The sequence below is a fragment of the Heteronotia binoei genome, chromosome 12, assembly GCF_032191835.1.
Source record: "Heteronotia binoei isolate CCM8104 ecotype False Entrance Well chromosome 12, APGP_CSIRO_Hbin_v1, whole genome shotgun sequence".
Taxonomy (NCBI): domain Eukaryota; kingdom Metazoa; phylum Chordata; class Lepidosauria; order Squamata; family Gekkonidae; genus Heteronotia; species Heteronotia binoei.
Window position 1 is genome coordinate 17,607,125 of NC_083234.1, and position 26,964 is coordinate 17,634,088.

The window sequence follows — 26,964 nt, forward strand, 5'->3', positions numbered from 1 at the left end:
CCCCTCCCCTCGCCCAATCGGCGGCCGGCGGGGGCGTCGCCCGAGCCGCTAAATAGCCCAGGCTAGGCTGCGCGGCCGGGGCGACTTTGGCTGCGCCTCTCGCTCGCTCTCTCCTTCTCTCTCGCGCGGCAGCTCGGCCGGGGAGGAGGAGGAGCCAGAGCGCAGGTGGCGGCCGGGCTGCTGCTGCTGCCTGGCTGGCTGGCTGGCGGAGGGAGACAGGGGATGGCGAGCTTGGCGGCAGAGGCAGCGGCAGCGGGCCGGCGGAGGCAGCGGCAGCCCGGCGGAGGGCTGCTGCGGGCATGAAGGAGGAGGACGCGGCTCGGCGGCGGCGGCGCAGCGGGGCGGGCAGGGAGCCCGCCGTTGGCACGGAGCAGCCCGGGGGACTCGGCGATGCGCAGGGCTCCGGCAGGCAGACGGGCGCCAGGCAGCTAGGATGAGGCGCCTGGGCGGGGGGCCGATAGTACTATGATTTGGTATGTGGCCACTTTGATAGCAAGTGTGATCAGCGCTCGAGGAGGAGCCGCCGCTCAAGGTGAGTTGAAGTGCAGCCGCTGCCAGCCCGGCCGCTGCCTCCCCCCCCCCCCCAATCTTGGATTTCTTGCTTTTGGGAAGATGCTTCTCCTTGGGGGGGGGGGGAGTGTATGATCTGCACGCCCGGAGCTGGAGGTTTTTTTTGGGGGGGGGGGTGAGAGCGCAGAGGACACTTGCAAATAGGAAACCCCCACATGGAAATGGGTATTTGGGGGAGGGGGGCTTGAGAGGGGATTTGGGGGAGGGGGCTTGTAAGGAACTAACTCACCTCCCCTGCCGCATCCAGGTCAGGATGCTGAAAGTAGGTGCGAATTCTTAGGAAGACTCGCTTCTGAACGTTGGTATGGGGTAGGCATGATCTTTGCTTTAATGGGGAAGGGGTCCGGTCTGATTCTTGCAGGGAGGGAGAAGAGGGACCAGCTTGGCAGGAACCCAGTGGCTCGCTAGAGATGCTCGAAACTGTGCATTTTGTTCACGTCAAGTGTCTCACTTTTTCTTTAAAATGATGCTGAAGTTTGCAATGGGATGCGGGTGTTTACCTGGGAGTAACGTCCCATTGACTTCTGTAGGGTTGCTCCTTGGTGATCAGGCTGAGCTCCGGCTCTTCGAGAGAACACACTTCCCCCTCCCCTCCCCTGTCCTGCAGCAGTGGTGCAGAAAAAGACAGAAAACCCTCCCAGATTTGTTCCTTGCCCCTAAGGAACTACCCGCCCTCCCTTTGAACTGGAGATGGGGGCTTGAGACCTTTTACTTTTTAAGTCTCTGCTATGAATCTGGACCAAGCAGTCTCTCATGGCTTGTTGAAATCTGAGCCACGCTAGTGGAGTAGCACGTTGGAGTATATTTACTTTAGTATCTCCCCCCCCCCCTTTTTCTTTCTGCAAGTACGTAGATGCTTGACGAACGTCAGAGAGTCCAACTCTATTTCCAAAGTGCCAGATTGGATTCCCTGGGCTTCTCCAGACGAGAGTGTGTGGGTTGTTACTGCAGGAGGCAATTTTTCATTGAGTTGGCGTGCAATTCCCGAGAAATATGTGTATATATATATATATATATATATATATTTTGCTTTCACTCAGGCAGCACTGAACCAAGAGAGCACGTTCTGCTACTTGTCGCTCGCTGTGTGGGAGCAGGAGGGGGGGGGAATGTGCCTTGCTTACTGCATCTCTACATTCCTTATGCATGATGGTTAAGTACTTAACTGGTTCTGAGCGGCATCTGGCAAAATTAAAACAGTTTTTAGAGGCATGTACATGGGGAAGGGAGAACAGGCCAGGGATGCCCTTGGTGTCTTGTGAAAATGCTAATCATTTTTTAAATGACCTCCCAGGGGGCAGTCAACCCCGAACCCTGGACGTTTATGGAACATTTGCTTGCAAGTGGTGGCTGCATGTTCTCTTCTTGGTGTGGAAAACAGTGGAATGCTGCTGGCGGTACTCTTGGGGGACTATGAGATTTCCTTTTCGAGAAGTTATCCAGAGAGCTGCAGGCGGGGAAGCGGATAAGGCTCTCCTAGAGAGTCCAGAGTTGGGTGGTGCTGAAAGAGAAGCAGATCTGTTTGTTCCACTGTCCAGCAGGAGGCGCACTCTTGCTAGGGCTTGCTGTAAACGAGGCTTTGAAATACATCTGCTGAAGTTACTAGTCCGCGTTATTGGTTGACATTTCTGAAATGAGACATCAGTGCCCGGGGGGGGGGGGGGGGCGGGGGGAAAGGCCTCCACTCCTTCCATTTTGCAATTTCATTTGAAGTGGTTTTTGCTTGTTGCGGATAACCGAGGGAGCTGGTTGATAGTATGTCTAGTTTCAGCTTATGTTGAATGGAGTCCAAAGTTTCTTGGTCGCTTCTATTTAGGAATTATTTTATTTTTATTTTTTTAAAAAATGGCTCTGCTTGAGTGGTAGTATCAGGCACTCATTTCCAGGAGGCGCTCTAGGGACAAATTTCACGTTCCATTAGTTTAATTGCATTTCCCCCCAGTTGCTATGAATCTTGTGTGTGTGTGTGTGTGTGTCTTTTGTCTGCCAGTCTTCCTGTGGAAGCTGTTATTCCCTCTGTGCTATGGCTGGTCTACATGTGCAGCAGAATGAGGTGGCAGAATGCACCATGCTTCTCTGAGTTTAAGCTGGTGAATCGCAAGTCTTTGGAGAGAGGAAAAGCCTTGCATGCAGATAACTAGCTTGCAGCAAACACACTTTCTCCTTGAAGTGCTAGCTTTTTAAATTTGCAGCAAGCTTTTTGGCTTTTAAAGGTTCTTTTTTAGGAATGGTGTCTGATGGAGCTCAAAGCCCCAATTCCCACCTGGCTGCCTTTAGTACATTCTTATTTTAGCTGTCAGTAGAGATGGAGTGAGTGTTGGGCAGCTAAGTGAATGGCTGACTTCTGAGGAATTTGCAGCCTGGGAAGCGCGTGGTGGGGCTTTGCCTGTCGGGTTCTCCCGTTCAGGAACTTCTTTCTGTCTTGGCTGACTGTGGCTGTAACTCAAAGCAAACAGGCTGCTCCTCGTGTGGTTAAGGAAAGCTGTGCAGCTGAGCCACCCACGGATCAGCGTTCAAGGAGGCTCCCCAGAGATGCAGAAAGCTGTCAGTTTTTTTGAAAAAGGAGAAGTCTGAATATGCTGCAGAAGAGGATGGAGTGGTCTGTGCGTTTGAATGCCAATTAATGGGGCAGTAGAAAAAATCAACCTGCAGAACAGCATAGGGGAATTTTTTTTGGGGGGGGGGGTTCAGGGTTGGATTGCCAAATTTTGCCCAGCCCACAACTATATGTGTGGGTTCCCAGTTTGTTTCCTTGCTGTTTGTAAACCTCTATTTTTAAAAAAAACTCCATTAGCCATCACTAGTCTGCATTTTTCCAAGGCTTCCAAGCAGTGTTCCGTCTAAACTGAGTTAGCATGAGCTAGCTCACAGATTTTTAGCCTCCGGCTCACAGATTTTTCTGTTAGCTCAGGAAGGATGTGTAGCAGAATGAGGTGGCGGAATGCACCATGCCTCTCTGAGTTTAAGCTGGTGAATCGCTTAATCGCTTATTGTGAAGCCCAGAGCACAATAATTTATGCAGCAGCTCACTAATTTAATGCCGGTAGCTCGCAAATAATGCCAGTAGCACACAAAGTAGAATTTTTGCTCACAAGACTCTGCAGCTTAGACGGAACATTGCTTCCAAGATGGGAGCAGAGCATTTAGCAGAGGGGTGTAAATTAGTTGCATCAATCTGGTCTGCTGTGGTGGATAAGAATCATTACACAGCAGCCAGACAGGGAAACATCTGTGGAGCTGAGTTTGATCTCCTGATTTTTCATCTTTGGCTACTGGTGTGGCATAAACATACTATTATTTTTTTCTGAGTATATTTGTATGGTGGATACAAGCCCAGCCTTTTGTATTCCTACCAGTCTTGTGAACTAGAACATAGAAACGTAGAGGTGGAAGGGACCCCAAGGACCATCTAGTCCAATGCCCTTCATAATGCAGAAAATTCGCAACTGCTTCCCCCCCCCCCCCCAGTGACCCGTACTCTGTTCCCAGAGGAGGGCAAAAAACCCTCAAGGACCCTGGGCATGTAAAAAGGGCCAAAGCTGTCTGTCATGTTTTAATCTCATCTTTGCCCCAAGGAGGTCAAGATGAAACATGTCTTGCTTTCTCCTTGTCCTCACAACAACCCTGTGAGTTAGGCTGCGCTGAGAAAAGAAGTCGCAGAGGGAAATTTATGGCTGAAAGGAAGCTGTGGTATACAAAGTCCTAACCTTGGTGGACTTGTTCAGTAAATGACCATGACTTGTTTTTGGCAAAGCCTAAGCTACTAATCTTAATCTACCTCTTTTTTCTCTCTGTGTTTAATATTTTAGCTTCCTGTGTATGTGTGTGTGTGTGAAGTGCCATCCAGTTGCTTCTAAGCTGAGTGAATGTGAGCTAGCTCAGAGTTTTTTAGCCTCTGGCTCACACGCTTTTGTCTTCGCTCAGGAAAAATGGTCCCAGAGCGAGCTGATTTATGCAGCAGCTAACAACGTTAATGCCAGCAGCTCACAAAGCTGAGTTTTTGCTCACAAGACTCCACCGTTTAGAGAGAGTATTGCTTCCGACTTGCAAAAACCCAATGAATGAATGACCTCCAAAATGTCCTTTGGTTAACAGCCTTGCTCAGGTCTTGCAGACGGAGGGCTGAGACGTCCATGATTGAGTTCATCCATCTCATGTTTTCTCTCCCTCCTTTCCTGCTGCCTTCAGCTTTCTCTAGCCTTATTGTCTTTTTCACTATGGTTGTTTAATAAAAACAAAAATGGATCCGAAGTGATAGTGTGAGTTATACCTTGGGACAGGGATCTGTTAAAATCTGTCATTGTCTAAACTTTTGCTCAAAGAGGCTATAAAAATGTAAAGCTAACCTTGCATGGCTAAACCAGTGATCCTTCTAGTCTTTCCCCCACAGCACCCAACCATATTTCCTTGGAAAGCTTGGAAGGCAGGTTTCTTCATGGAGAAAATAAAAATGGGGTGATGTGGAAGGAGACCACGATCCATTCAACAATGCGGGGGGTGGGGGAAACCAAGCCTTGAAAATAGGGTTGCCAAGTCCAATTCAAGAAATATCTGGGAACTTTGGGGGTGGAGCCAGGAGCAAGGTTGTGACAAGCATAATTGAATTCCAAAGGGAGTTCTGGCCATCACATTTAAAGGGACTGAACACTTTAAATGCCTTCCCTCCGTTGGAAATAATGAAGGATAGGGGCACCTTCTTTTGGGGGCTCATAGAATTGGACCCCCTGGTCCAATCCTTTTGAAATTTGGAGGATGTTTTGGAGAGAAGAACTGGATGCTATGCTTAAAATTGGTTCCTCTACCTCAAAAAACAGGCCCCCCCAGAGCCCCAGATATCCACAGATAAATTCTCCATTCTACCCTATGGGAATCGGTCTCCATATCATGGTGTGCCCAGCAGACATTTCCCTCCCACTTTCTGATGACCCTGAAGCAGGGGGAGGGCCTCCAAACCAGGGGATCCCCTGCCTTCACCTGGGGATTGGCAACCCTACTTGAAAAGACACAAGTTCCTAGTCCGTATTTGGTATCTAGCTGAGCTGACTCTGCACATCTCTGTTAGTCCTTCAAGTGTTTTGAAAGAGGGAATGAAGGACGTGACTCAGCTGAATTTCAGAGCGATCTTATTCTTTTTTGCTGTAAAACTTTCCATTTCAGGAGAGAGCAAATCCTTTCTGTCTAAATCCTGGCAGGTATTTTGTGTATCTGCCTCTTCGTGGCTCTTTCTCACCGACCTGCTACTTGCATCAGCATCACTTCTAAAAAATTGAATTAGCTTTTAATTTGATATCCTCTGCACGATCAGCCAATCAGGCTCCTGCAGTGATCTTGAAGATGTCATGGTGCCTGGCAGCCAATCAGATCTAGCTACGTGATGAAGTCACAGGAGGGTGAATGAATCCCCCCCCTCTCTCTTTCTGCTCTGAGTGCAAGAAGCGCTGAATCTCCACTGCTGAGACAGCAGGACGCAGGCCCGTAGCTACATTAGGGGCACGGGGAGGGGCACGGCCCCTCTGTTTACCCCCCCCTTCCCTCTATGGGGCCCCTCCATTGGAGCCACCCTCTAGGAACCCAACGTACTTTCTTTCCGAGCAGGGTCTGCTGAGCGGAGGTGGTGAAGCAGAGTTAAAAGGGGGGGGGGAACAGCGAGAGAGTGAGCAAGAAAGAGAGAGAGAGCAACAGCATGCAGGGGGGGAGCGAGAGAAAGACGGACAGCGAGAGAGAGCGAGGGGGAAAGTGAGTGAGAGAGAGAGAGCGAGAACACCTGGAGGCTTCAAATGCCACAGACATCTTGGGGCCCGTGTGAACAGGGGCTCCGTGCTACCACAGGCCCTTTCCCAAACTGTCCTCTACCTCTGAAGTGGTGGCGGCAAAGATCTGGAAAGGCAAGCGAGCTGAAGGAGGAAGTGGTTGCCTGTTGGGCCAAACAACTTGCATCCTAAAAGGGGGGGGGGGGAGTTATGTCCTTCCTGAAGCCCTCAGCAACAAATGAAAGTCTGCTCAGCACGGCATGACTGTTTGGCGGCTGTCACTCACCACTGGCGGCTTAGTTAAAACAAACAGCGACTTTGCCGAGGACTGAAACACACCATGATAGCTTGCTCCTCCCTGCTATAATAGCACGTTCCAACCTGACCTTCTTAGAGGGCTGAGAGGGGTAACAAATGTTACTGCCTGAGCAGAGGGGGAGACCGAGAGGGTCCCTAGGAGCCTTAACCCGCCCGTCAGTGGTCCACCCCACTTCTGTAAGCAGCTGACTGTTCTGTGGACTGCCAAGCGATTCATGGGGGAAAACATCATTTTTCAGTACAAGGATATTAGCTGCCTGTCGTAGCAGACTGAAAATTAGTCACTTGTGATCCTTCAATGTAACTGGTTTTGTAGGAGCTAGGCTGGAAAGGCAGGGTTGCTGGCTCTGGGTTGGAGTGGTTTGAGGGGAGGTGCCTGGTGAGAGGGGTTTAGGAAGGGGAGGGAGCTCAACAGAGTATAATGCGCTAGACCAGGGGTGGCCAAACTGTGGCTCTCTCACACATATTGTGTGGCTCTTGAAGTCCCCACTGCCCTGTGGGGCAGCTTGGATAAAACATTTGTCTCTTTAAATCACTTTTCCAAGCTAGCCAGTGACTTGGGGGAATGCATTTAAAGTTAAAGTTGCTTTGTTTCCCCCTCCCCCTCCATCCCTCTCCCCCATCTATTTGCCTGCCTGCCTGCTTGCTCTCAAACATCTGACATTCATATCTTTCAGCTCTCAAACATCTATGTGGCTCCTATGTTGAGCAAGTTTGGCCACCCCTGTGCTAGATTCTAGAGTCCACCCTCTAAAGCAGCCATTTTCTCCAGGGGAACTGATCTCTGCCAGATGGAGTCCAGTTGTAATTCTGGAATCTCTCCTGGAGGTTGGCAACGGTAACGCTCTCATATCTGCGTACCTTTCCAAGAGTGTCCTGCCTTAAACCATCCAACTGGACCTGGACAATGAAGCGTTAGCAGGGGAGAAGCTGGGCTGTCTTCCTCTTGAGGATGGTTTCATACTCTTGCACTGTGTCTAGATTCCCTAAGATGGTTTGCATTTAGAATCATAGAGTTGGAAGGGACCTCTAGGGTCATCTAGCCCAACCCCCTGCACAATGCAGGAAACTCACAAACACCTCCCCCTAAATTCACAGGATCTTCATTGCTGTCAGATGGCCATCTAGCTTGTGGATCTAAGAAGCATGGCTATCCCTAAACAATGGCTGTATTTCTACCCTGGGTTTTCCCATGGTGGGGCCTCAAAGTAGACGTGCCAGCATTCTCCCCTCTTTAATTTTATCCCCACCACAACAGCCCTGTGAGGTTGGTTTTGCTTAGTATGTGTGACTGGCCCAAGGTCACCCATCTGGCTTTCTCAGTTGACTGGGGATTTGAATCTTCCAGGTCCTGGTCTGATATTCTGACCATTGCACCACTATATTATTGGGGTCTTCAGAGCTTCAGAGGGCCATTGTCCCCCAATAAGGGTGCTACTATTCCCCCTTTTCATGTGTGTAAAGTGCCCTCAAGTAGCAGCCATCTTACGGTGACCCCTGGTGGGGTTTTCAAGGCAAGAGACATTCAAAAGGGGGTTGGCATTGCCTGCTTCTGGACTTCCTTGGTGATCTCCTGTCCAAAGACTAACCAGAACTGACCCTCCTTAGCTTCTGAAATTCTAGGAGATTCTGCTATTCTATGAACTGAAGCAGATCACGAGGAGGAGGGCAGGAAGGGCTGCATCAGTGCTTAGTTCTTGTGGCCCTTTTTTACACACCCAGAGAAATGCTGACCTCCACTTGGGGGTCAGGTAGCATTTTTTTCTCCAGGCCAGTTTGGCTAGCGGTCCCGGAGCATGGAGCAAGGGGTCGCTGTGTGTGTGTGTGTGTGTGTGCGCGGGGGGTGTATTTGTGAAGTTCCTGCATTGTGCAGGGCGTTGGACTAGATGTCCCTGGAGGTCCCTTCCAGCTCTTTGATTCTATGAGATTGAGCTAGCTTGGACCTTCTAGGTCAGGATGCCTTTCTTGGTGTGGCCATGAAGGGTGTGGGCTGTCCAGGGGTGGAATTCTAGCAGGAGCTCCTTTGCATATTAGGCCACACACCCTTGATGTAGCCAATCCTCCAAGAGCTTACAGGGCTCATTTTTGTAAGCGCTTGGAGGATTGGCTAAATCAGGGGTGTGTGGCTTAATATGCAAAGGAGCTCCTGCTAGAATTCCACCCCTGGGGCTATCCATATGGTTGCCAGCTTTAGGTTGAGAAAGATATTGGAGGGGGGTTGCCCAGAGAGGTAGGGTTGGAGGACAGGAGAGATCTTAGCAGGGTATAAATGCCACAAAGTCCACCCTCCAAAGCTGATTTTGGTTGTCTTGAGATCATTTGTAATAGTAGGAGACTATTAGTGACTCTAGGCCCGTCCAAGAAGAAGATATTGCAGGGGTGGCCAATGGTAGCTCTCCAGATGTTTTTTGCCCGCAGCTCCCATCAGCCCCAGCCATTGGCCATGCTGGCTGGGGCTGATGGGAGTTGTAGGCAAAAAAACATCTGGAGAGCTACTGTTGGCCCCCCCTGAGATATTGGATTTATACCCTGCCCTGTACTCTGAATCTCAGAGCGGCTTACAATCTCCTTTACCTTCCCCCCCACAACAGACACCCTGTGAGGTAGGTGGGGCTGAGAGAGCTCTTACAGCAGCTGCCCTTTCAAGGACAACTCCTGTGAGAGCTCTGGCTGACCCAAGGCCATTTCAGTAGTTGCAAGTGGAGGAGTGGGGAATCAAAACCGGTTCCTCAGATAGGAGTCGGCGCCCTTAACTACTACACCAAACTGGCTCTCATTTGGGGTGATGCTAGTAAAGCTTGCAGGCTCCTGGTTTGGAAGCCCAGATTTGTCCCGCTTAGAATGTGCAGCTGGATTATGAATAAAGCATCCTTTCCACCCTCCTGTTCTCCCACAGCTCAGAATGCAGAATGAGGTTCTGCACCTGCACGGTGACTATTCAGGCCATTGCGGCTGCTGTGGAGTCATGTGAGCCAAAGCCTGTTCAGTCTCGGGGAGCCCGTCGATCGAACAGCGAAGCGCATGGCACAAAATGAGAAGCTGCTCCTGCTGTTAGTCCCCGTGTTTCTTTTTCAAGAGCTTGTGGTACGAGGGTTCATGGCTCAGCAGCAGAGTGTGCTTGGCATGCAAAATGCCCCAGATCTCTGGCATCTCCACTTAAAGGAACCAGGCAATGGGTGATGTGAAAGACCTTCTCTTGACACCCTGGAGAGCTGCTGCCAGTCCGAATAGACAACACCGACCATCAGGGCTTTCTTTGAGCAAGAACGTACAGGAACGCAGTTTCGGCTGGCTTGGTGTCAGGAGGGGTGGTCTAATATGCAAACGAGTTTCTACTTGGCTTTTTCTTCAAAAAGCACTGCATAAAACAATGGTGACATCAGGGTGTGTGGCCTAATATCAAATGAATTCCTGCTGGGATTTTCCTACCAAAAAAGCCCTCCCGGCCAGTATGGACCAGTGGCCTGATTGGATAGACGTCCCCTTCACAAGTGTGATCGACAGGTATTTTTGGGGCTTTTTTTTTGTAGCAGGAACTTCTTTGCATGTTAGGCCACACCCTTCTTGTGTAGCCAGTCCTCCAGGAGCTTACGGGGCTCTTCGTGCAGGGCCTGCTGTAAGCTCCAGGAGGGTTGGCTACATCAGGGAGGTGTGGCTTAATATGCAAAGGAATTCCTGCTACAAAAAAAGCCCTGGGTGTTTTATTAATTCGGGAAGGGATGGGGTTCAGTGGCAGAGCCTCTGCTTGGCCTGCAGAAGGTCCCAAGTTCAATCCATGGCATCGCCGGTTAAGCGTTCCGATAGTAGGTGATGTGAAAGATCTCGCACCAGAGAGGCTGGCGAGCTGCTGCCAGGGTCAGTAGGCAGTGCTAGCCTTGACAGACCAGTGGTTTGATTCACTAGAAGGTAGCTTCGCGTCTTCCTGGGTGCAAATACCCGGGGGTGCTGGGAGGGGATGTCTGGATGACGATTCTCTCTTTTGGGGGCCCAATTCCCAATTAAGCTGAGAAGATTTCCCTGCCCCAGCTGGAAACACCCTACCTCTGCAAGATCCACCAGGAGTGGGCCAGTGCCACCTCCCTTCTGCCAGGTGGAGCTCTGAAGGTGGGGACATGATGCGGAGCTCCTTCTCTTCCCCCTTCCTCGGCAGCTGAAGAGACTGTCCTGTCGAAAGGCTAGCAGCCTCCTCCTCGAAGGGAAAGGGGGTGTGAATCCCCCCCACCCCCAGTCCTGGAGAATGGGGTGGTGCATTTCCCAGCATCACTAGAATGCGAGAGAGAATAAATTGGGTCGGAAAGGGAAGCGGGAGCTCCTTGGAAGAGGCAGGCAGGCAAAGAGGTGGGCTGTGAGTTACGATGAGCGTGTGCTTCCCTCGAGGCGCATAGTGTGCACGTGGGTATCGTGAGTGTGCTGTGGCTGCGGTGTACGTAGCGGCAGTGAATGAAGAATGATGGCTGCGTGCTCAGAACAGTGCGTGGGAGTCGGCTGAGAGTACTCTGGGAGCGTCACCAAGACGGGGCTGCCTGCAGAGAGCCTGACACCGTGCCCAGGCATGCACCACAGGTGCCGGGCATGTGGGGAGTGCCCTCGGGCAGCAGATACCCTGATTGTAGGCGGGGTGCAGTGCGGGCTCAGCGCCATGCTCTGTAAAGGGAATGAGCCGGTTATGTGTATAGGGGGGAGAGACGGCGAGCGTGGGAGGTTTCGGCGCGGCTTTTCCTTGGATGACTCTTGACTCGAGGAAACGAATGTGCTCCCCGCAGAGAACGAGTAAAGTTAGGGTTTGTAGAATCTTTCGGGCTCAAGTGCCATGTTCTGCTGGAGAAAGTTTTCCTTCCAGACGTTTGCACAGCAGCCAAGAAGGTCAGAGCGCCTGCTCCGGCTGCAACGCCACTGAGGATGTTCTCCGCAGCTGAGAACGAAACGTCTGGAAGGAAAACTTTCTCCAGTAGAACACGGCACTTGAGCCCGAAAGATTCTACAAACCCTAATGATGTTACCAGCCGTGAAAACCTGAAATCTTTAACGAGTCGAGTGTTGGAGAGAACAGTGAGGAAGCCAAATGCTGTGCTGGTTCTGGTTGAGGGTCCGTCTTATGTGCGATCGGCCAAACGCTGTCACGTAGCTTGTAAATGGAGGACACCAATGGCCCTCTGGTAGACTGTTCCTGGACGCAGAGGGTCTTTCTGGATGTCTCGGCTGATACCTGTCGGAACGATGGGTCATCACATGAATTTCATAGAGTAGGAGGGACCCCCAGTGACCCCTGCTCCATGCCCAACAGATTGGGGGGGGGGAGGGAATAACCTAATTGTTTATCTAATTCAGGGGTGTCGAACTCATTTGTTATGAAAGGTGGATCTGACACAAATGAGACCTGGTTGGGCCGAGCCATGCCAGGCTGGGCCATGTGTGTACCTATTTAAGACTAGGTAGCAGAGAGATAAATTTTATAAAAAAACAGAGACAAACCCAAATATATATATTTTAAAAAACTTAAAACATGCTTAAAACATTAGCGCTCATTGGTTTTAAAGGTGCTTTCTTTGTATTTCTCCCATGGGATCCAGGAAACTGCGCAAAGGAAGCTCTGGCTCTTTCCTTACTTTCCCAGGGGACTGGGGTGGAGGAGCCTCAGCCAATAGAAGGAGGAGAGGCTTGGCTCAGTAGCTGTGCTGTGCAATTGAGAGAGCCTTGGAGAAACGTCGACTGCGGGGTGACATGATAGAGGTTTACAAGATAATGTATGGGATGGAGAAAGTAGAGAAATAAGTACTTTTCTCCCTTTCTCACAATACAAGAACTCGTGGGCATTCGATGAAATTGCTGAGCAGACAGGTTAAAACGGATAAAAGGAAGTACTTCTTCACCCAAAGGGTAATTAACATGTGGAATTCACTGCCACAGGAGGTGGTGGTGGCCACAAGCATAGCCACCTTCAAGAGGGGTTTAGATAAAAATATGGAGCAGAGGTCCATCAGTGGCTATTAGCCACAGTGTGTGTGTGTGTGTGTATATATATATATATATATAATTTTTTTTGCCACTGTGTGACACAGAGTGTTGGACTGGATGGGCCATTGGCCTGATCCAACATGGCTTCTCTTATGTTCTTATGAGCCTGGCAAAGCAAGCTATTTCTCCCCGAGGGAGGAGCCTCAGCCAGTGGAGAAAATAGAGGTAGTTCCTGTGCAATTGAGCAAGCCTTGCAAAGCAAGCTATTTCGCAGAAGGAAGCAAGAGAGAGGGAGAAGGAAACAGATGACAGCCAGTTGCTTGGGGACCTCATAGTAACCCTCCAGGGGCCTGATTTGGCCCCTAAACTGTGTGTTTGACATCCCTGAATTGTTTTCTTTTTTTTAGGATCCCATTTGGTTCTGAGAAAAGCTGGCTTGCTGAAATTCTTTTCAGAATCACACAGGGAGGTCAGGTTGACCCTCTTCTCCTTTCCGGAGGTCACTTTGTCAGTGAGTGAAGCAGGGTGGTTGGTGAGGGGTCATGGCTCAGCGGTAGAGCATCCGCTTTGCAGGCAGAAGGTCTCTGGTTCAATCCCCGCATCACCAGCGAAAATGATCAGGCGTTAGGTGATGGGAAAGACCTCGACTTGAGACCCTGGAGAGCGGCTGCCAGTCTGAGTAGACAACACTGACCTTGATGGCCCAATTCAGCATAAGGCAGCTTTATGTGTTCAACTCCACTAGCGCAGTCCCCTTTGCCTTATGTATCTTGAGCCCCCGAGAAACTGGGCAAGGATTTCTCCTTGTCCCTCCCAGCTTTCTGCTATGAGAAATGATGGGTGGGATTTTCTGTTAGCCTTGCAAGAACATGAGGCGAAGGTTGTCCCCACCAGCCCAGTAACTGGCAGGATGAAAGAGCCCTCCAGCTTCATTCTGTCATGTTTCAGAAGCAGCACTGAGGGGTAAGAGCATAAGAGAAGCCGTGGCCCATCCAGTCCGACACTCTGTGTCACACAGTGGCCAAAAACCCAGGTGCCATCAGGAGGTCCATCAGTGGGACCAGGACACTAGAAGCCCTCCCATTCTGCCCTCCCATCACCAAGATCTTCTCCCCCTGTCCCCCCCCCCCCAATTCCCTGTGAGTTGTGGGGAGGGGGGAAATGAGGGAGGCTGGCTGGCAAAGGTCTTCATAGGAAGGTGGTTTCTTACTTTCTGTGTGCTCTCATGAAAGAACAGACAGCTGACCTGTCTGTTTGGGGGGGGGGGGTGTCTGTAGATGTGCGATAGAGGGCGGGGTCTGTAGATGAGGATAGTCCTGGGGCCACGTGGCAGCCTTGCCAGATGCTGGTGTTTCCTGCACTTGGGGTTGCCAGCCTCCAGATGGTGGCTGGAGGTCTCCCGGGATTACAACTGATCTCCAGGCAATAGAGATCAGTTCCTCTGGAGAAAAGAGCTCCTTTGGAAGGTGGACTTTGTGGCATTAGACTCCTCCCCAAATAGTTGAAGGGGGGGAATGATAGAAGCATTCTTGCCCCAATACGTGCTGCTTCCAAAACCTGCTGGACCAGGAGATGACTTTGAAACAAGAGTAATGACCACGGAGCCCACGGATGACAACGGCTCTCTCATACCCTCTCCAACTCTATACTTTAAAAGGAAGCTATTGTTTTACCAAGCTTTTGACTGCTTTATAGCTTTGATAAGGTATCGGAGCAGTTCATGGCGAAGTTTAAAAACAATGATCTTCTTAAACGTTTGTAATAAAGGAAGCAGTATACGGAGCAAAAGTTAAAAAAAGGAATGCAGAATCTGCCTCATCCCAAGTCCAAGCAATGGCCTCTGGAGGCAAACGGCTCTCCCCCATCATCTGCAACTCCAGATCTTCTCAACTGGAGGTACCTGGCATGTAGAATATGAGCAGTGTTATTAAGAACTGAAGAAGAAGAGGAGGAGGAAGAAGAAGCTGCAGATTTATACCACGTCCTCCTCTCTGAATCAGACTCAGAGCGGCTTACAATCTCCTATATCTTCTCCCCCCACAACAGACGCTCTGTGAGGTGGGTGGGGCTGAGAGGGCTCTCACAGCAGCTGCCCTTTCAAAGACAATGCCTGCGAGAGCTATGGCTGACCCAAGGCCATTCCAGCATGTGCAAGTGGAGGAGTGGCGAATCAAACTCAGTTCTCCCATATAAAGTCTGCACACTTAACCACTACACCAAACTGGCCAGACCAATGGTCCTTCTACTCAATAAATCTGTCTCACACAGTGGCCATTCTGTTCCTCTGTAGGCTTAGCAACAGTGCATAGAGACTGAGGCCTTCCCCTGATGTTGCCTCCTGGCGCTGATACTCAGAAGTTTACTGCCTCTGAACACAGTTTTCCCCTTTAGTCTTCAGGGCTAGTCTCTGCTGATAGATGTATCTTCCATGAATCTGTCTAATTCCCTAAAACTATGGGGTGTAATCTTTTATAATAAAAAAGAATTAAGAAGGCCTTTCTAAATGCCAGGCAGAAAAGAATAGCAGCTGTTTTGGAACAGCTGAAATATCTGGACATACTTCATGGTGGGCCCCAGTATGTGGTACTGCAGTAGTCATGAGGACATGAGTGATGATGTTGTCTTGTTCAATAGAAGGCACATTTAGAGGGCTGGCTGAAGCTACTAGAAGGCACTTGGATTTAAAACCACTGTCGGAGTGTTCCAGAAGCTAAGCTGGTTCTAGAAGATCCCTGAAACTGCTAACCTCATCTTTTGCAGGGAACATAAGAGAAGCCATGTTGGATCAGACCAATGGCCCATCCAGTCCAACACTCTGTGTCACACAGTGGCCAAAAAAATCCAGGTGCCATCAGGAGGTCTACCAGCAGGGCCAGGACACTAGAAGCCCTCCCACTTGGCATCCCCCAGCACCAAGAATACAGAGCATCACTGCCCCAGACAGAGTTCCTGCTGTGGCAAATAGCCACTGATGGATATCTGCACAATATGTTTATCCAATATCCTCTTGAAGCTGTCTATGCTTGTAGCCACCACCATCTCCTGTGGCAGTGAATTCTATGTGCTAATCACTCTTTGGGTGAAGAAGTACTTCCTATTTTGCGTTCTAACCTGACTGCTCAGCAATTTCATGGGGTGCCCACAATTCTTGTATTGTGAGAAAGGAAGAAAAGTACTTCTTTTTCTACCTTCTCTATCCCATGCATAATCTTGTAAATCTCTATCATGTCACCTCTCAGTTGTCATTTCTCCAAGCTAAAGAGCCCGAAGCTCTTTAACCTTTCTTCATAGGAAAAGTGTTCCAACCCTTTAATCATTCTAGTTTCCTGCTTTTGGACTTTTTCCAATGCTAGAATATCTTTTTTTGAGGTGTGGTGACCAGAGTTGTGCACAGTACTCCAAATGAGGCCGCGCCATCAGTTTATTCAGGGACATTATGATACCGGTGAGCATAGCGCTGTCTAAGATGGGCATCTGCTGTGTTCTTCTGAACCTCCTACCTACATCTCTTCTGTCTGTCTTAGCTTGGTTTGTTCTCGTCTGATTCATGACTGTCTCCAGACCCCTGTTCCGAACATTGTCTGCTTCCTTTGCTTCTGGTGAAGAAGAGAAACAAAATTTCATGTTCTCTGCATAAATCTGAAACTGAACTCCTGCAGTCACTTGCAGTGGCTGTATAGCGATGTTTAAACAGTTTGCAGCCAAGCCGGAATGTAAACTCCATAAGCCCATAGAGAGTAATAGAAAGAGCTGGAACCACTGCACAGCTGTGCTTTCAGGGTCCAGCTCTGCAAGGCTACCCAGAAGAATGCTGTGATTAATGGTTTTGAAAGTCATCAAGAAGTCCAAGAAAATAACCCAATTCTTCATCCTTCTGGCATAAGCCCAGCTAGAGTGACCAAACTGTTGTTCTGAAGCCAGATTGAATGCATTAAGACAACTAGTGTCATCCCAGAGTGACAGACATTGCTCTGGACCAAAGATCTCTAATTTCCAGGTGGAGCATGGAGATTTCCCATGATTACAACTGATCTCTAGACAACAGACCAGTTGTCTTGAAGAAAATGACTGCGTTGGAAGGTGGATTCTACTATGGCGTTGTACCCTGCTCCCTTCTCAAAGGTCACCTTCACCATTCCCCGCTGCCCAAATCTTCAGGTATTTCCCCATCCAGAGAGGGCAACCCTACCTGGTGCTCTCTTCATAGAGTCGGAAGGGACCCTCCAGGGTCATCTAGTTCAACCCCCTGCACAATGCAGGAAACTCACAAATACCTCCTCCCTAAGTTCACAGGATCAGCATAGCTGTCAGATTTCCATCTAGCCTCGGTTTAAAAACCTCCAAGGAAGGAGAGCCCACCGCTTCCCGAGGAAGTCTGTTCCGTGGAAGAACAGTTCTAACTGTTGGGAAGTTCTTCCTAATGTTGAGCCAGAAACTTCTGGGAACTATGTTTTTTAACAGCAGACTTAAGATTGTCCTAATACAGAACTAGTTTGAGAGATTGGTCTTCATGGCCTGGTACTTCCACACACAAGAAGTCCTGTTGGGTTTTGCAGGATTTGTTCCTTAATGCACAAAGTGCTGCAACTTCAAATTTAATGTTTCAGGAATCTGCTGGAACGTCTGTTTGGCTACTGGGCTCCAACTGCATAGTGGCCAAAGATGTTAACTTTTTCATATTGCCTGCAGGCTCCCAGTGTCTTGCATTTTGCAGTCAGGGCCTGTTTCCTTTGGCGGCAAAGAAGAAACCGGCATCAGGCTCTCTCCCATTCTTTGCAAGCTGTTATTGCTCTAAGAATTCCCTGGCCAGGGTGACTTGGCTGCATTCCTGTGTTATCCCTTTTAATCTTGGCTGAGACTTGAGGTGGGGGGAACTTTCCCTGCCCTCCTCCCCCCCTCCATGAGGTCCTGTTGGCTTCTAGCTCTTGAAAGAGAGTGAGCGCTGTAATCCTCTAGTCTCTCTGGGTTGGGCAAAGATTAATCTGATTTCTCGTGATTACTTCCCAGGCTGTAATCAAGGCAAGGGAGTAATCACCAGGACTTGTTGGCAGAGATAGTCCTGGGCTGGAGGGGGGCTGTGGCTCAGTGGTAGAGCATCTGTTTGGCATGCAGAAGGTCCCAAGTTCAATCCCTGGTATCGCCAGTTGAAGAATCTGGCAGTAGGTGATGTGAAAGATCTTTGCCTAAGATAGGGTTTGCAATTCACAGGTGGCACTTGGCGATCTCTTGCTGTTATGGTTCATTTCCAGATGACCCAAGATTAATTCCCCTGGAGAAAATGGTGCTTTGGAAGAAGAAGATATTGGATTTATATCTTGCCCTATACTCTAAATCTCAGAATCTCAGAGCGGTCACAGTCTCCATTACCTCCCCCCTCCCTGATCAGACACCCTGTGGGTTAGATGGGGCTGAGAGAGCTCTTACAAAAGCTGCCTTTTCAAGGTCAACTCCTACAACAGCTATGGCTGACCCAAGGCCATTCCAGCAGCTGCAAGTGGAGGTGTGGGGAATCAAACCTGGTTCTCACAGATAAGAGACCACACACTTAACCACTACACCAAACTGACTCTCATTCCACTAAATGGGAAATAGAGCAGCTCCTCAGAACACAAGAAGTGGCCATTCCGGCCCCAACCTATCTCAATGTACTTAGAAGCAAACCATCTCTATTTAGGGGGCAAAGTATTTGTGAGTTTCCTGCATTGTTCAGGGGGTTGGACTAGGTGTCCTTTCCAACTCTATGATTCTGTGCTCTGGCATTATGCCCCACTTAGGTCCCTGCCCTCTCCAAATCCTGCCCTCAGGCTCCACCCCAAAATCTCCAGGTATTTCCCAACCCAGAGCTGGCAACCCTACCTTTGCTGAGGCTTTGGTGAGCTGCTGCCGGTCTGAGTAGGCAACACTGACCTTGATGAACCAGTAGCCTTCTTCAGTGTAGGGCAGATTCATGCATGTTCATGGACTGTCAGCCTACTTGAGGACAGCACTGCTGTCCATTATTCTATCCTGCTTGTCTTGGGTGGATCCACCGTTCTCCTGCCAACCAGTAACCACCTAGGACCAGTGCTCCCTCTAAGCTGTGGAGTCTTGTGAGCAAAAATTCTGCTTTGGGAACTACTGGCATTCAAGTTGTGAGCATCTTAAGTTTGTGCCAGGTGATCTTAATTCAAAGATGTATGGGGAAAATATGCTCTCATTGGGCCCACTAGTCAGAGCAACAGTGTGTGTGTGTGTGGGGGGGGGGAGTCATGGGACATAGAGATGGTTTGCTTCTAAGTACATTGAGATATGTTGGGGCCAGAATGTCCACTTGTGTTTTGAGGAGATGCTCTGTTTTCCACCTAGTGGTTTTGGGGCTAGAACTTGCTGCCCAAATACAGTAACTTCCCTGGGTTTAATACAGGAATAAGTTTGTCAGCTCTGAGTTGGGAAATACCTGGAGATTTTGGAGGTGGAGGCGGGGTTTGAGGAGGATCTTCAGTGGGGAGTATTTCCATAGAGCAGGGGTGGCCAACGGTAGCTCTCCAGATGTTTTTTTGCCTACAACTCCCATCAGCCCCAGCCAGTATGGCCAATGGCTGGGGCTGATGGGTGTTGTAGGCAGAAAAAACATCTGGAGAGCTACCATTGGCCACCCCTGCCATAGAGTCTACCCTCCAAAGCAGCCATTTTCTCCAGGGGAACTGATCTCTGTAGTCTGGAGATGGGTTGGAATTCTGAGAGATCTCACCTTTAGGCTGCAGCTCTAACACGAAAATTGACTTTGACTTGACTCAGATGGAGGCTCAAATTAATTTCTTGTACCTCTGGCCCATTTTGAGCTCAAGATTATCACAATGGCAATGGTTGCCAATCTCCAGGTGGCATGTGGAGGTCTCCTAGAATGACTGATCTCCCAACAGCAGAGATCCGTCCCTTTGGAAAAAGATAAATGGCTGCTTTGGAATGTGGGTTCTATGGCATTATATCCTGCTGAGATCCCTCCCCAAACCATCTCCTCCTTGAGTCCACCCCTAAATCTCCCAATGGAATTAACCCAATGTTGCAATCCTATCCTGATAGCAGGACTCAGACCTCCCCCGACTCTTTTTGCAGTGCTCTCCGTTTCATGAGGTCCTCTACCCATTCCCCCAAAACTTAGCAGCAGTGATAAGAAAGGCTGTTGGTATGTTCTTGAGATAGCAAAAGCACCCCAGCTACAAAGATCTCTGGGAACTGTAGTTCCAGGGCCCTTGGCTTTACATTTCCCAGGGATCCTATAGCCTGGGCTGCTGCTGAGTATGCTCCTGAGGCTTCCTAATTGCAACATAGGCAATTACATTCCCAAGGAGTCTTGTGAGTATATGAAGTGCAGATGGGGGGAGCTCTTAAGAACCCAGGTGGCCCATCCGGCGTCCCTTGTTAGCGCTCACTTTTTCCTTTTTTGTGCTTCTGAAGTTACTGATTCTCGGAGGCGGCAATAGTCGGAGCAAGGCCTGGTAAGTTTGTGGGTGTGGTTGGGAGTAGTGGTGATTCATGCAGTGGTCCGCTGAAGGGTCTAAGCCAGGGGTGGCTTAACTGCGGCTTGGGAGCCACATGTGACTCTTTTACACATACTGTGTGGCTCTCAAAGCCGTCTCTCCTGTCAGCCAACTTGGAAAAGGCATTTGTCTCTTTAAACCACTTTGCCAAGCCAGCCAGCCATTTAAAGTTAAAGTTGCTTTCTTCGCACCTCTCCCTCCCCATCTATTTTCCTTCCTTCCTTCCTGCCGTCTTGCAGCTCTCAAACATCTGACATTCATGTCTTGCACCTCTCAAACATCTGACGATTATTCTATGTGGCTCTTACATTAAGCAAGTTTGGCCACTCCTGCTCTAAGCTTTTCCCACTGAGCAGGGGGGTGCCCTTGCTGATGGGCATCAGGAGTTGGCATTAAGGCTGCTGCCTCACTTTCCTATGGGGGTGCAGCTATCTGCTCGGCAGCCATGTCTGTGTGGTAGTGGCCACTTCCCAGTGCCCCCATGAAGTGTGGCAGACCCCCGTTCCTCAGTGGAATCTGGTGACCGAAGGGGGGAGCTCTCCAGTGAGCTGCTGCTGGGTGGGTCTTTTCATGCCCGTAATGGCACTTCTGAAGAACAAAGCAAGAGTCAAGTGGCACCTTTAAGACCAACAAAGTTTTATTCAGAATGTAAGCTTTTGTGTGCTAGAAGCACACTTCATCAGACAAAAGTATGGAACGGCAATCAGTCCTAAATATAAAGAAAGTGGGCAGTGAGTTAGCACGCAGAGTCATGGAAATGTTTTTTTTAGCAGATTAAAAGAGTCACACAAGTTGGGGGGGGTCTGGTGTTTGTTCGTTTGTGTTAACTGAGCTGAAACAACAACAATTAAGTTGGAATGGCAGATTGATGTCCATGTACTAAATCCATTACATATCCTGGGTGTGAAGTGCAATAGATGAGTCTGTTATAATGTTAGCTCTGGGTTAAAATGAGGGCACAGGTTTCTCAGAGGTTTGATTTAAACATGTAACACACACACAAATATAATTCTAGTTTGCCATTAGAAAAAAGAATACATATAAAATATAGTGGAAGATGGGTTAGTATATAGAGATAAACAGCCAGTATCCCTATTTGTGTATGTCAATACAAAAAAACATTATTCTGATACGCTATTTAAAAGAGAAATACGTTGGAATACTGTGGATATATAGCTATACTTGGTGAAAGTGGGTTTATGGAGTGAGATAAAAAACCAATATCTCTGTTCAGTCCTGGAGAGGTGTTAGTTCCAAGTTTCGTAATAATTTGTAGGATGCCCTGCATGGGATGCTAATAAAGTCCAGCATGAACACACACTTTTGAAGCTGCCGCCTGGTATTGAATCAGTCCGTCAAGGTCGGTATTATCTACTCAGACCGACAGTGGCTCTCAAGGGTCTCTAGTAGAGAGGGTCTTTCCCATCATGTACCGTCTGGTCCTCTTTAACTGGAGATGCGCGGGAATGAACCTGGGACCTTCTGCATGCCAAACAGACGCTCTGCTGCTGAGCCATGGCCCCTCCTTCGCCTCTCTCAGCTTTCAAAATACAATGTGTTTTGCATCCCGGTTATTAGTTTGAGGATTGTTTAGATAATAAAAGCATCAGGTCCCCCAGCTGTTGTAAACAGGAGCTGGCTTTGCATTCACTGTCTTGTCGGCCAGAATGACAGCAATGTGCCGGATCCGGTTACCGGCTTCTGCTGGAAAAGGCAGCCGCGCTGTGCTTGAAGCAGTAAGAGGTTTAATGGCTCTCGTGCTGATGCTAGCAATGCCTTCTCGGGGAACTGGAGCTGAATTGCCAAGGATGCCCAATGCTCATTTTCTTTTAGGGGTCCTTGGGCATACCGCAGCCCAAGGGTTGCCTACCTCCAGGTCGGGGCTGGAGATCTCCTGGAATTACAACTCATTTCTAGTCTGCGATGATCTGTTCCCCTGAAGAAAATGGATGCTTTGGAGGGTGGATTCTATGGCAAAGGTGTCAAACATGTGGCCTGCGGGTCTTATCCGTCTGCGAGCAACTGGTCATTACCTTTATTGCCAGGTGACAGCAGGTGTGCATTATGTCCCTGTATACTGTCTCAATGCAAATGCATATCAGGTGGTGGAGGATGGGCACACCAGGGAGATGAGTTGATCTCTCTCTCTCTCACACACACACACACACACACACACACAAACACGCACGCACACATGGGGGGATGTTCCTGTGCCTTGTAATAGGTCTATAGGATGGAGCAGGGCTTTTTTTTTGTAGCAGGAGCTCCTCTGCATATTAGGCCACACACCCCTGATGTAGCTAGTCCTCCAAGAGCGTAGAGCAGGGGTGGCCAATGGTAGCTCTTCAGATTTTTTTTTGCCTACAGTTCCCATCAGCCCCAGCCAGCATGGCCAATGGCTGGGGCTGATGGGAGTTGTAAGCAAAAAAACATCTGGAGAGCTACTGTTGGACACCCCTGGTGTGGAGGGCTCTTAGCACAGGGCCTACTGTAAGCTCCAGGAGGATTGGCTACATCAGGGAGTGTGGCCTAATATGCAAAGGAGCTCCTGCTACAAAAAAAGCCCTTCAAGGGAGACTTTTGACAGGTGTGATTTCTCAGGCAGGAAAAAGGAAAAGCTGGGCCCTCCGGACTCCTCCTGCCAACTTGACTGCAGTCCTTGGCAGGTGAGTTGAGGACGCCGAGGGAAGCTTTCTGATATGCCGAGAAAATGCGCCAGAGCTCCAACATCTGTCTCTCCCCCATATACCTCAGCTGACTTTCCCGAAGGAGGGGGGAACCGGGTGGCGTCTGCTTCATCATCTCAAGCACCATTTGGCTGTCCCTTCTGGCAGATCATTTGGTTCTTCTCTCCCCCCCCCCATCCCTCCCCTCCTTCCTTCTCTCTCCTCTGGCAGTTTGACCTTGAGGCAGGTGGGTCAACCTGTTCGCATCTCCATTGTTCCATCTGGAAAACCAGGTTGGAAGCACAGGGCTGTGACTTCTAGGTGCTGCTCCCTTCCCTGCATGCACAGATGGTGCTGCGTGAAGGAGCCAGAGAAGCAAAGACTGGAGAGAGGGGGATCAAGAAGAAAAGAAGTACTTCTTCACCCAAAGAGGACGTACGCCTTCACCCAAAGGGTGATTAATACATGGAATTCACTGCTACAGCTGTTGATGGAACTATATCTGGAGCAGTGGTGCTCTATATTCTTAGTGCTTGGGGGGGCACAGTGGGAGGGCTTCTAGTGTCCTGGCCCCACTGGTAGACCTTCTGTCTTCTGAAAAGAATGGGACTGATTCATGGAGGATAGATGGAATGAAACCTCCATGATGGTTTGGTTCTTCATGGAACCAGTCCTTCAGCTGTTCATGGAAATGGAATGTTTTACTAGAAGGGCCAGTTGGGTGCAGTGGTTAAGAGCAGTGGACTCTGATTTGGAGAACTGCGTTTCATTCCCCACTTTTTCACATGCAGCTGCTGGGTGACCTTGGGTCAGCCACAGTTCTTGCAGAACTGTTCTCTCAAGAGCAGTTCTCAAAAGATCTCAGCCCCACCTAGCTCACAAGGGTGTCTGTTGTGGGGAGAGGGAGGAAAGGAGATTGTAAGCTGCTTTGAGACTCCCAAGTGAAGGGTCTCATCCAGGTGGGCTTTTATTACATCATTTCTCATAACTCAGTACACATCCCTGCCTGGGAATTAAGATCACATGGAAGGCCCTCCTAATTGTCCTATTGATCAAAGTAGCTTAGCTGGAGGGAATACCAGACAGGGCCTTCTTAGTGGTGCCCCCATGATCATAAATAACTACCACAGAAAGGCACCTCTCCCCCTTTCCACCCAGGGGACATTGAAAGACAGTTTTATTTAGGACTGGATTTGACTAATTTGTCTTTTATTTACTGGCGATCCTAATGGGAGATTTTAAATTGTGGTTTTTATAGGGGTTTTTTGAAAAGTCGTTTTTATTTATATGATAAGCTGCCTTGGGTCTTGCAAGGTAGAAAGGCGGCTAATAAATGGAGGACTCAAAGTGGCTTACCCCTTTCTCCTCTCTTCCATTTTCTCCTCACAAACCACCCTGTGGGGCAGGTTAGGCTGAGAATGTGTGATTGGCTTAGGGTCACCCAGCAGGCTTCCATGGCACAAGCCGGGATTTGAACCTGGTTCTCCCAACTCTGGGGCTTGTGTATCAGCTTTCTGCATAGAACAGGGGTCCCCAACCCCTGGTCCATGGACCAGTACTAGTCCGTGGCCTGTTAGCAACCGGGCTGTGAGCTGTATGATTATTTCATTATAATTGCAATGGAGTAATAGTAATAATAATAAGAGGACATTGTATTTATATCTTGCCCTGCACTCAAAATTTCAGACTGGCTCACAATCTCCTTTATCTTCCTCCCCCACAACAGACACCCTGTGAGGTGGGTGGGGCTGAGAGAGCTCTCACAGAAGCTGCCCTTTCAAGGACAGCTCTGCGAGAGCTATGGCTGACCCAAGGCCATTCCAGCAGCTGCAAATGGAGGAGTGGGGAGTCAAACTCGGTTCTCCACTACACCAAATTGGCTCTTTCTTTCTTACTCCAGAAGAAAAAGAAGATCTTCTCCCCACAACAGGCACCTTGTGAGATGGGTGGGGCTGAGAGGGCTCCCACAGCAGCTGCCCTTTCAAGGACAGCTCTGCAAGAGCTACGGCTGACCCAAGGCCATTCCAGCAGCTGTAAGTGGAGGAGTGAGAAATCAAACCTGGTTCTCCCAGATAAGAATCTGCACACTTAACTACACCAAAATAAAGTGCACAATTGTATCATCCTGAAACCATCACCACCACCCCCCATTCCGGGTCCATGGAAAAACTGTCTTCCACAAAACTGGTCCCTGGCGCCAAAAAGGTTGGGGACCGTTGTCCTATAGAATGACTCAGAGCATCACAGTTGGCGATGGGAAGTTGTTCACACTTTCCCGTCAGACAAAGGATCAGTCCTGTGACTACTTGGGGGCTCCGCCTGCCTGTAGTCAATGGTGATATGAGGTGAAGGTTATCAGGGATTCAGGGCTGATGAGGACACACAGAAGTTCCTGGGCTCTCAACCCTGAGAGGTTCAGGATACACGTCTCCCTGCCCTGCTTACAGTTCCAGATGGGCTCGTAAAGTGACGGAGTGGTCTCCACTGAGCCCTTTAACTACCTGTTGATAGCAAAAAAGCTTTGATCTAGCCTCATCGCCTGCAGTGAGAGGATGATAAAAAGCATCTAAGCTCCCCCCACCCCTGTGGCCTTGAGTGAACTCTTCAGCTTATACAGAAGAGCATGGCCGCTCCTGTGTGTGAGGAGGCATTTCGTAGGAACCAGGTTCTGAGGGGATGGAAGGGAGGTCGGGATAATGGTGTTCTTTCAGGCAGAAGGGACCTGTGCCTCTCTCTTTATAGAGCACAACGGAAGAGAGAGCAGGAGGGAGAATAGTTGGATCCCAAGAATTGGTGGTTGCGTCACTCTCTTTTCTTTTAGTCTCCTTGTAGGCCACTTTTCTCTTCGTTCTGATTTCTTTCTTTGTGAAAACTCAGCAGGATGGATAAAGATTTTTTTTTAAGCAAGTCTTGGTTTTGTCTTTTTTTTTTAAAAGCTCTGTTTCTAATGGGATCTTTATGTCATACAAACATGGCGAATTCTATACTTTCTCTTCAAGCTGAATTGATGATCTTTCAAGAATGCTTTATTGGTCTATGCTGGGGTGACCAAACTGTGGCTTGGAAGCCACAAGTGGCTCTTTCACACATATTGTGTGGCTCTCAAACCCCCCCCCCTCCCGTTGGCTGGCTTGGAGAAGGCATTTATCTCTTTTAAATTACCGTACTTCTCCAAGCCAAACCAAGCCAACCAGTGGCTTGGAGAATGCATTTAAAGTTAAAGTTGCTTTCTCTCCACCTTTCCCTTTTCCCTGTATCCCCCCCCCCATTTTTGTTCTTCCCTCCCTCCCTCCCCTGACATTTTTTCTATGTGGCTCTTACGTGAAGCTACCTCTGGTCTATGCTGAAGGGAAATAAAACAAACATGGGCAAAAAAATTGGCATCAAGCGGTGGTGTATTATGTTTTGTGCTTAGATTCAGATGAGTGGCCGTGTTGGTCCAAAGTAATAGAACACAATTTGAGTCCCGAGGCACCTTTACGACCAACAAATTTAATTCTGGGTAGAAGCTTTTGTGCGCATACACACTTCTTCCGATATTCTTCAGGCGTGTGCATGCACATGAAAACTTATACCCAGCTTTAAACTTTGTTGGTCTGAAAGGTGCCCCTGGACTCAAAAACTGTGCTCTAGGTTTTGTACTGTTGTCTTGGGAAATCATATGTATGGCTTCAACTAAGGCCCTTTAGGCTTTGGGCCTAGCTATATGTTGTGTTTTGTAAGACTCCTTCCAGGGAGCCGGACTGCCTCTGAATCCCAGCGCCAGGAGGCAGCATCAGGGGAAGGCCTCTCTGTCATGTTGTTGGACCTCTGGACAAACGGGTTGACCACTGCGTGAGACAGGATGCTGGACTAGATGGGCCACTGGTCTGATCCAGCAGGGTTCTTCTTATGGTCTTGTATTCAGGGGCCAAGCAGTCACATGTGTGTTGTGAGTTCCATGCTGGGAATTTTGTCTCTGAGACCCTTGGGGTTGGGGCCAGGGGGCATGAGGAAGAGGGGGTTCAAGCCCCTCTTGGTGTATGGCCTTCAGTTCATGCAGAAGTCACAGTGGTGCAAATGGCAGCTCCGACCCCCAGCCAGGACTGTTTCAGCTTTGGGAAATGGCCCAGGGGGAAGATGTAACCCTCCTTTTCCCTGCATGCACCAGTTCTGGTACAAATTGGATCTCTGTATGGTTGCTAA

General features: G+C 49.3%; 1 protein-coding gene across 4 annotated transcripts in view; it reads left to right on the plus strand.

Annotated features, from left to right (window-relative positions):
* The first annotated feature begins 340 nt into the window (after positions 1-340).
* IGSF9B (immunoglobulin superfamily member 9B) overlaps positions 341-26,964 on the plus strand; it is a 172,601-nt gene continuing 145,977 nt past the window's right edge. For 3 of the 4 annotated variants that reach the window (XM_060251217.1, XM_060251220.1, XM_060251219.1), the window contains exon 1: positions 341-532. In XM_060251217.1, the coding sequence (XP_060107200.1) occupies positions 466-532 (67 nt within the window). In that variant the 5' untranslated portion in view covers positions 341-465. The remainder of the gene's footprint in view (positions 533-26,964) is intronic. The other variant, XM_060251218.1, reaches the window with a different exon arrangement.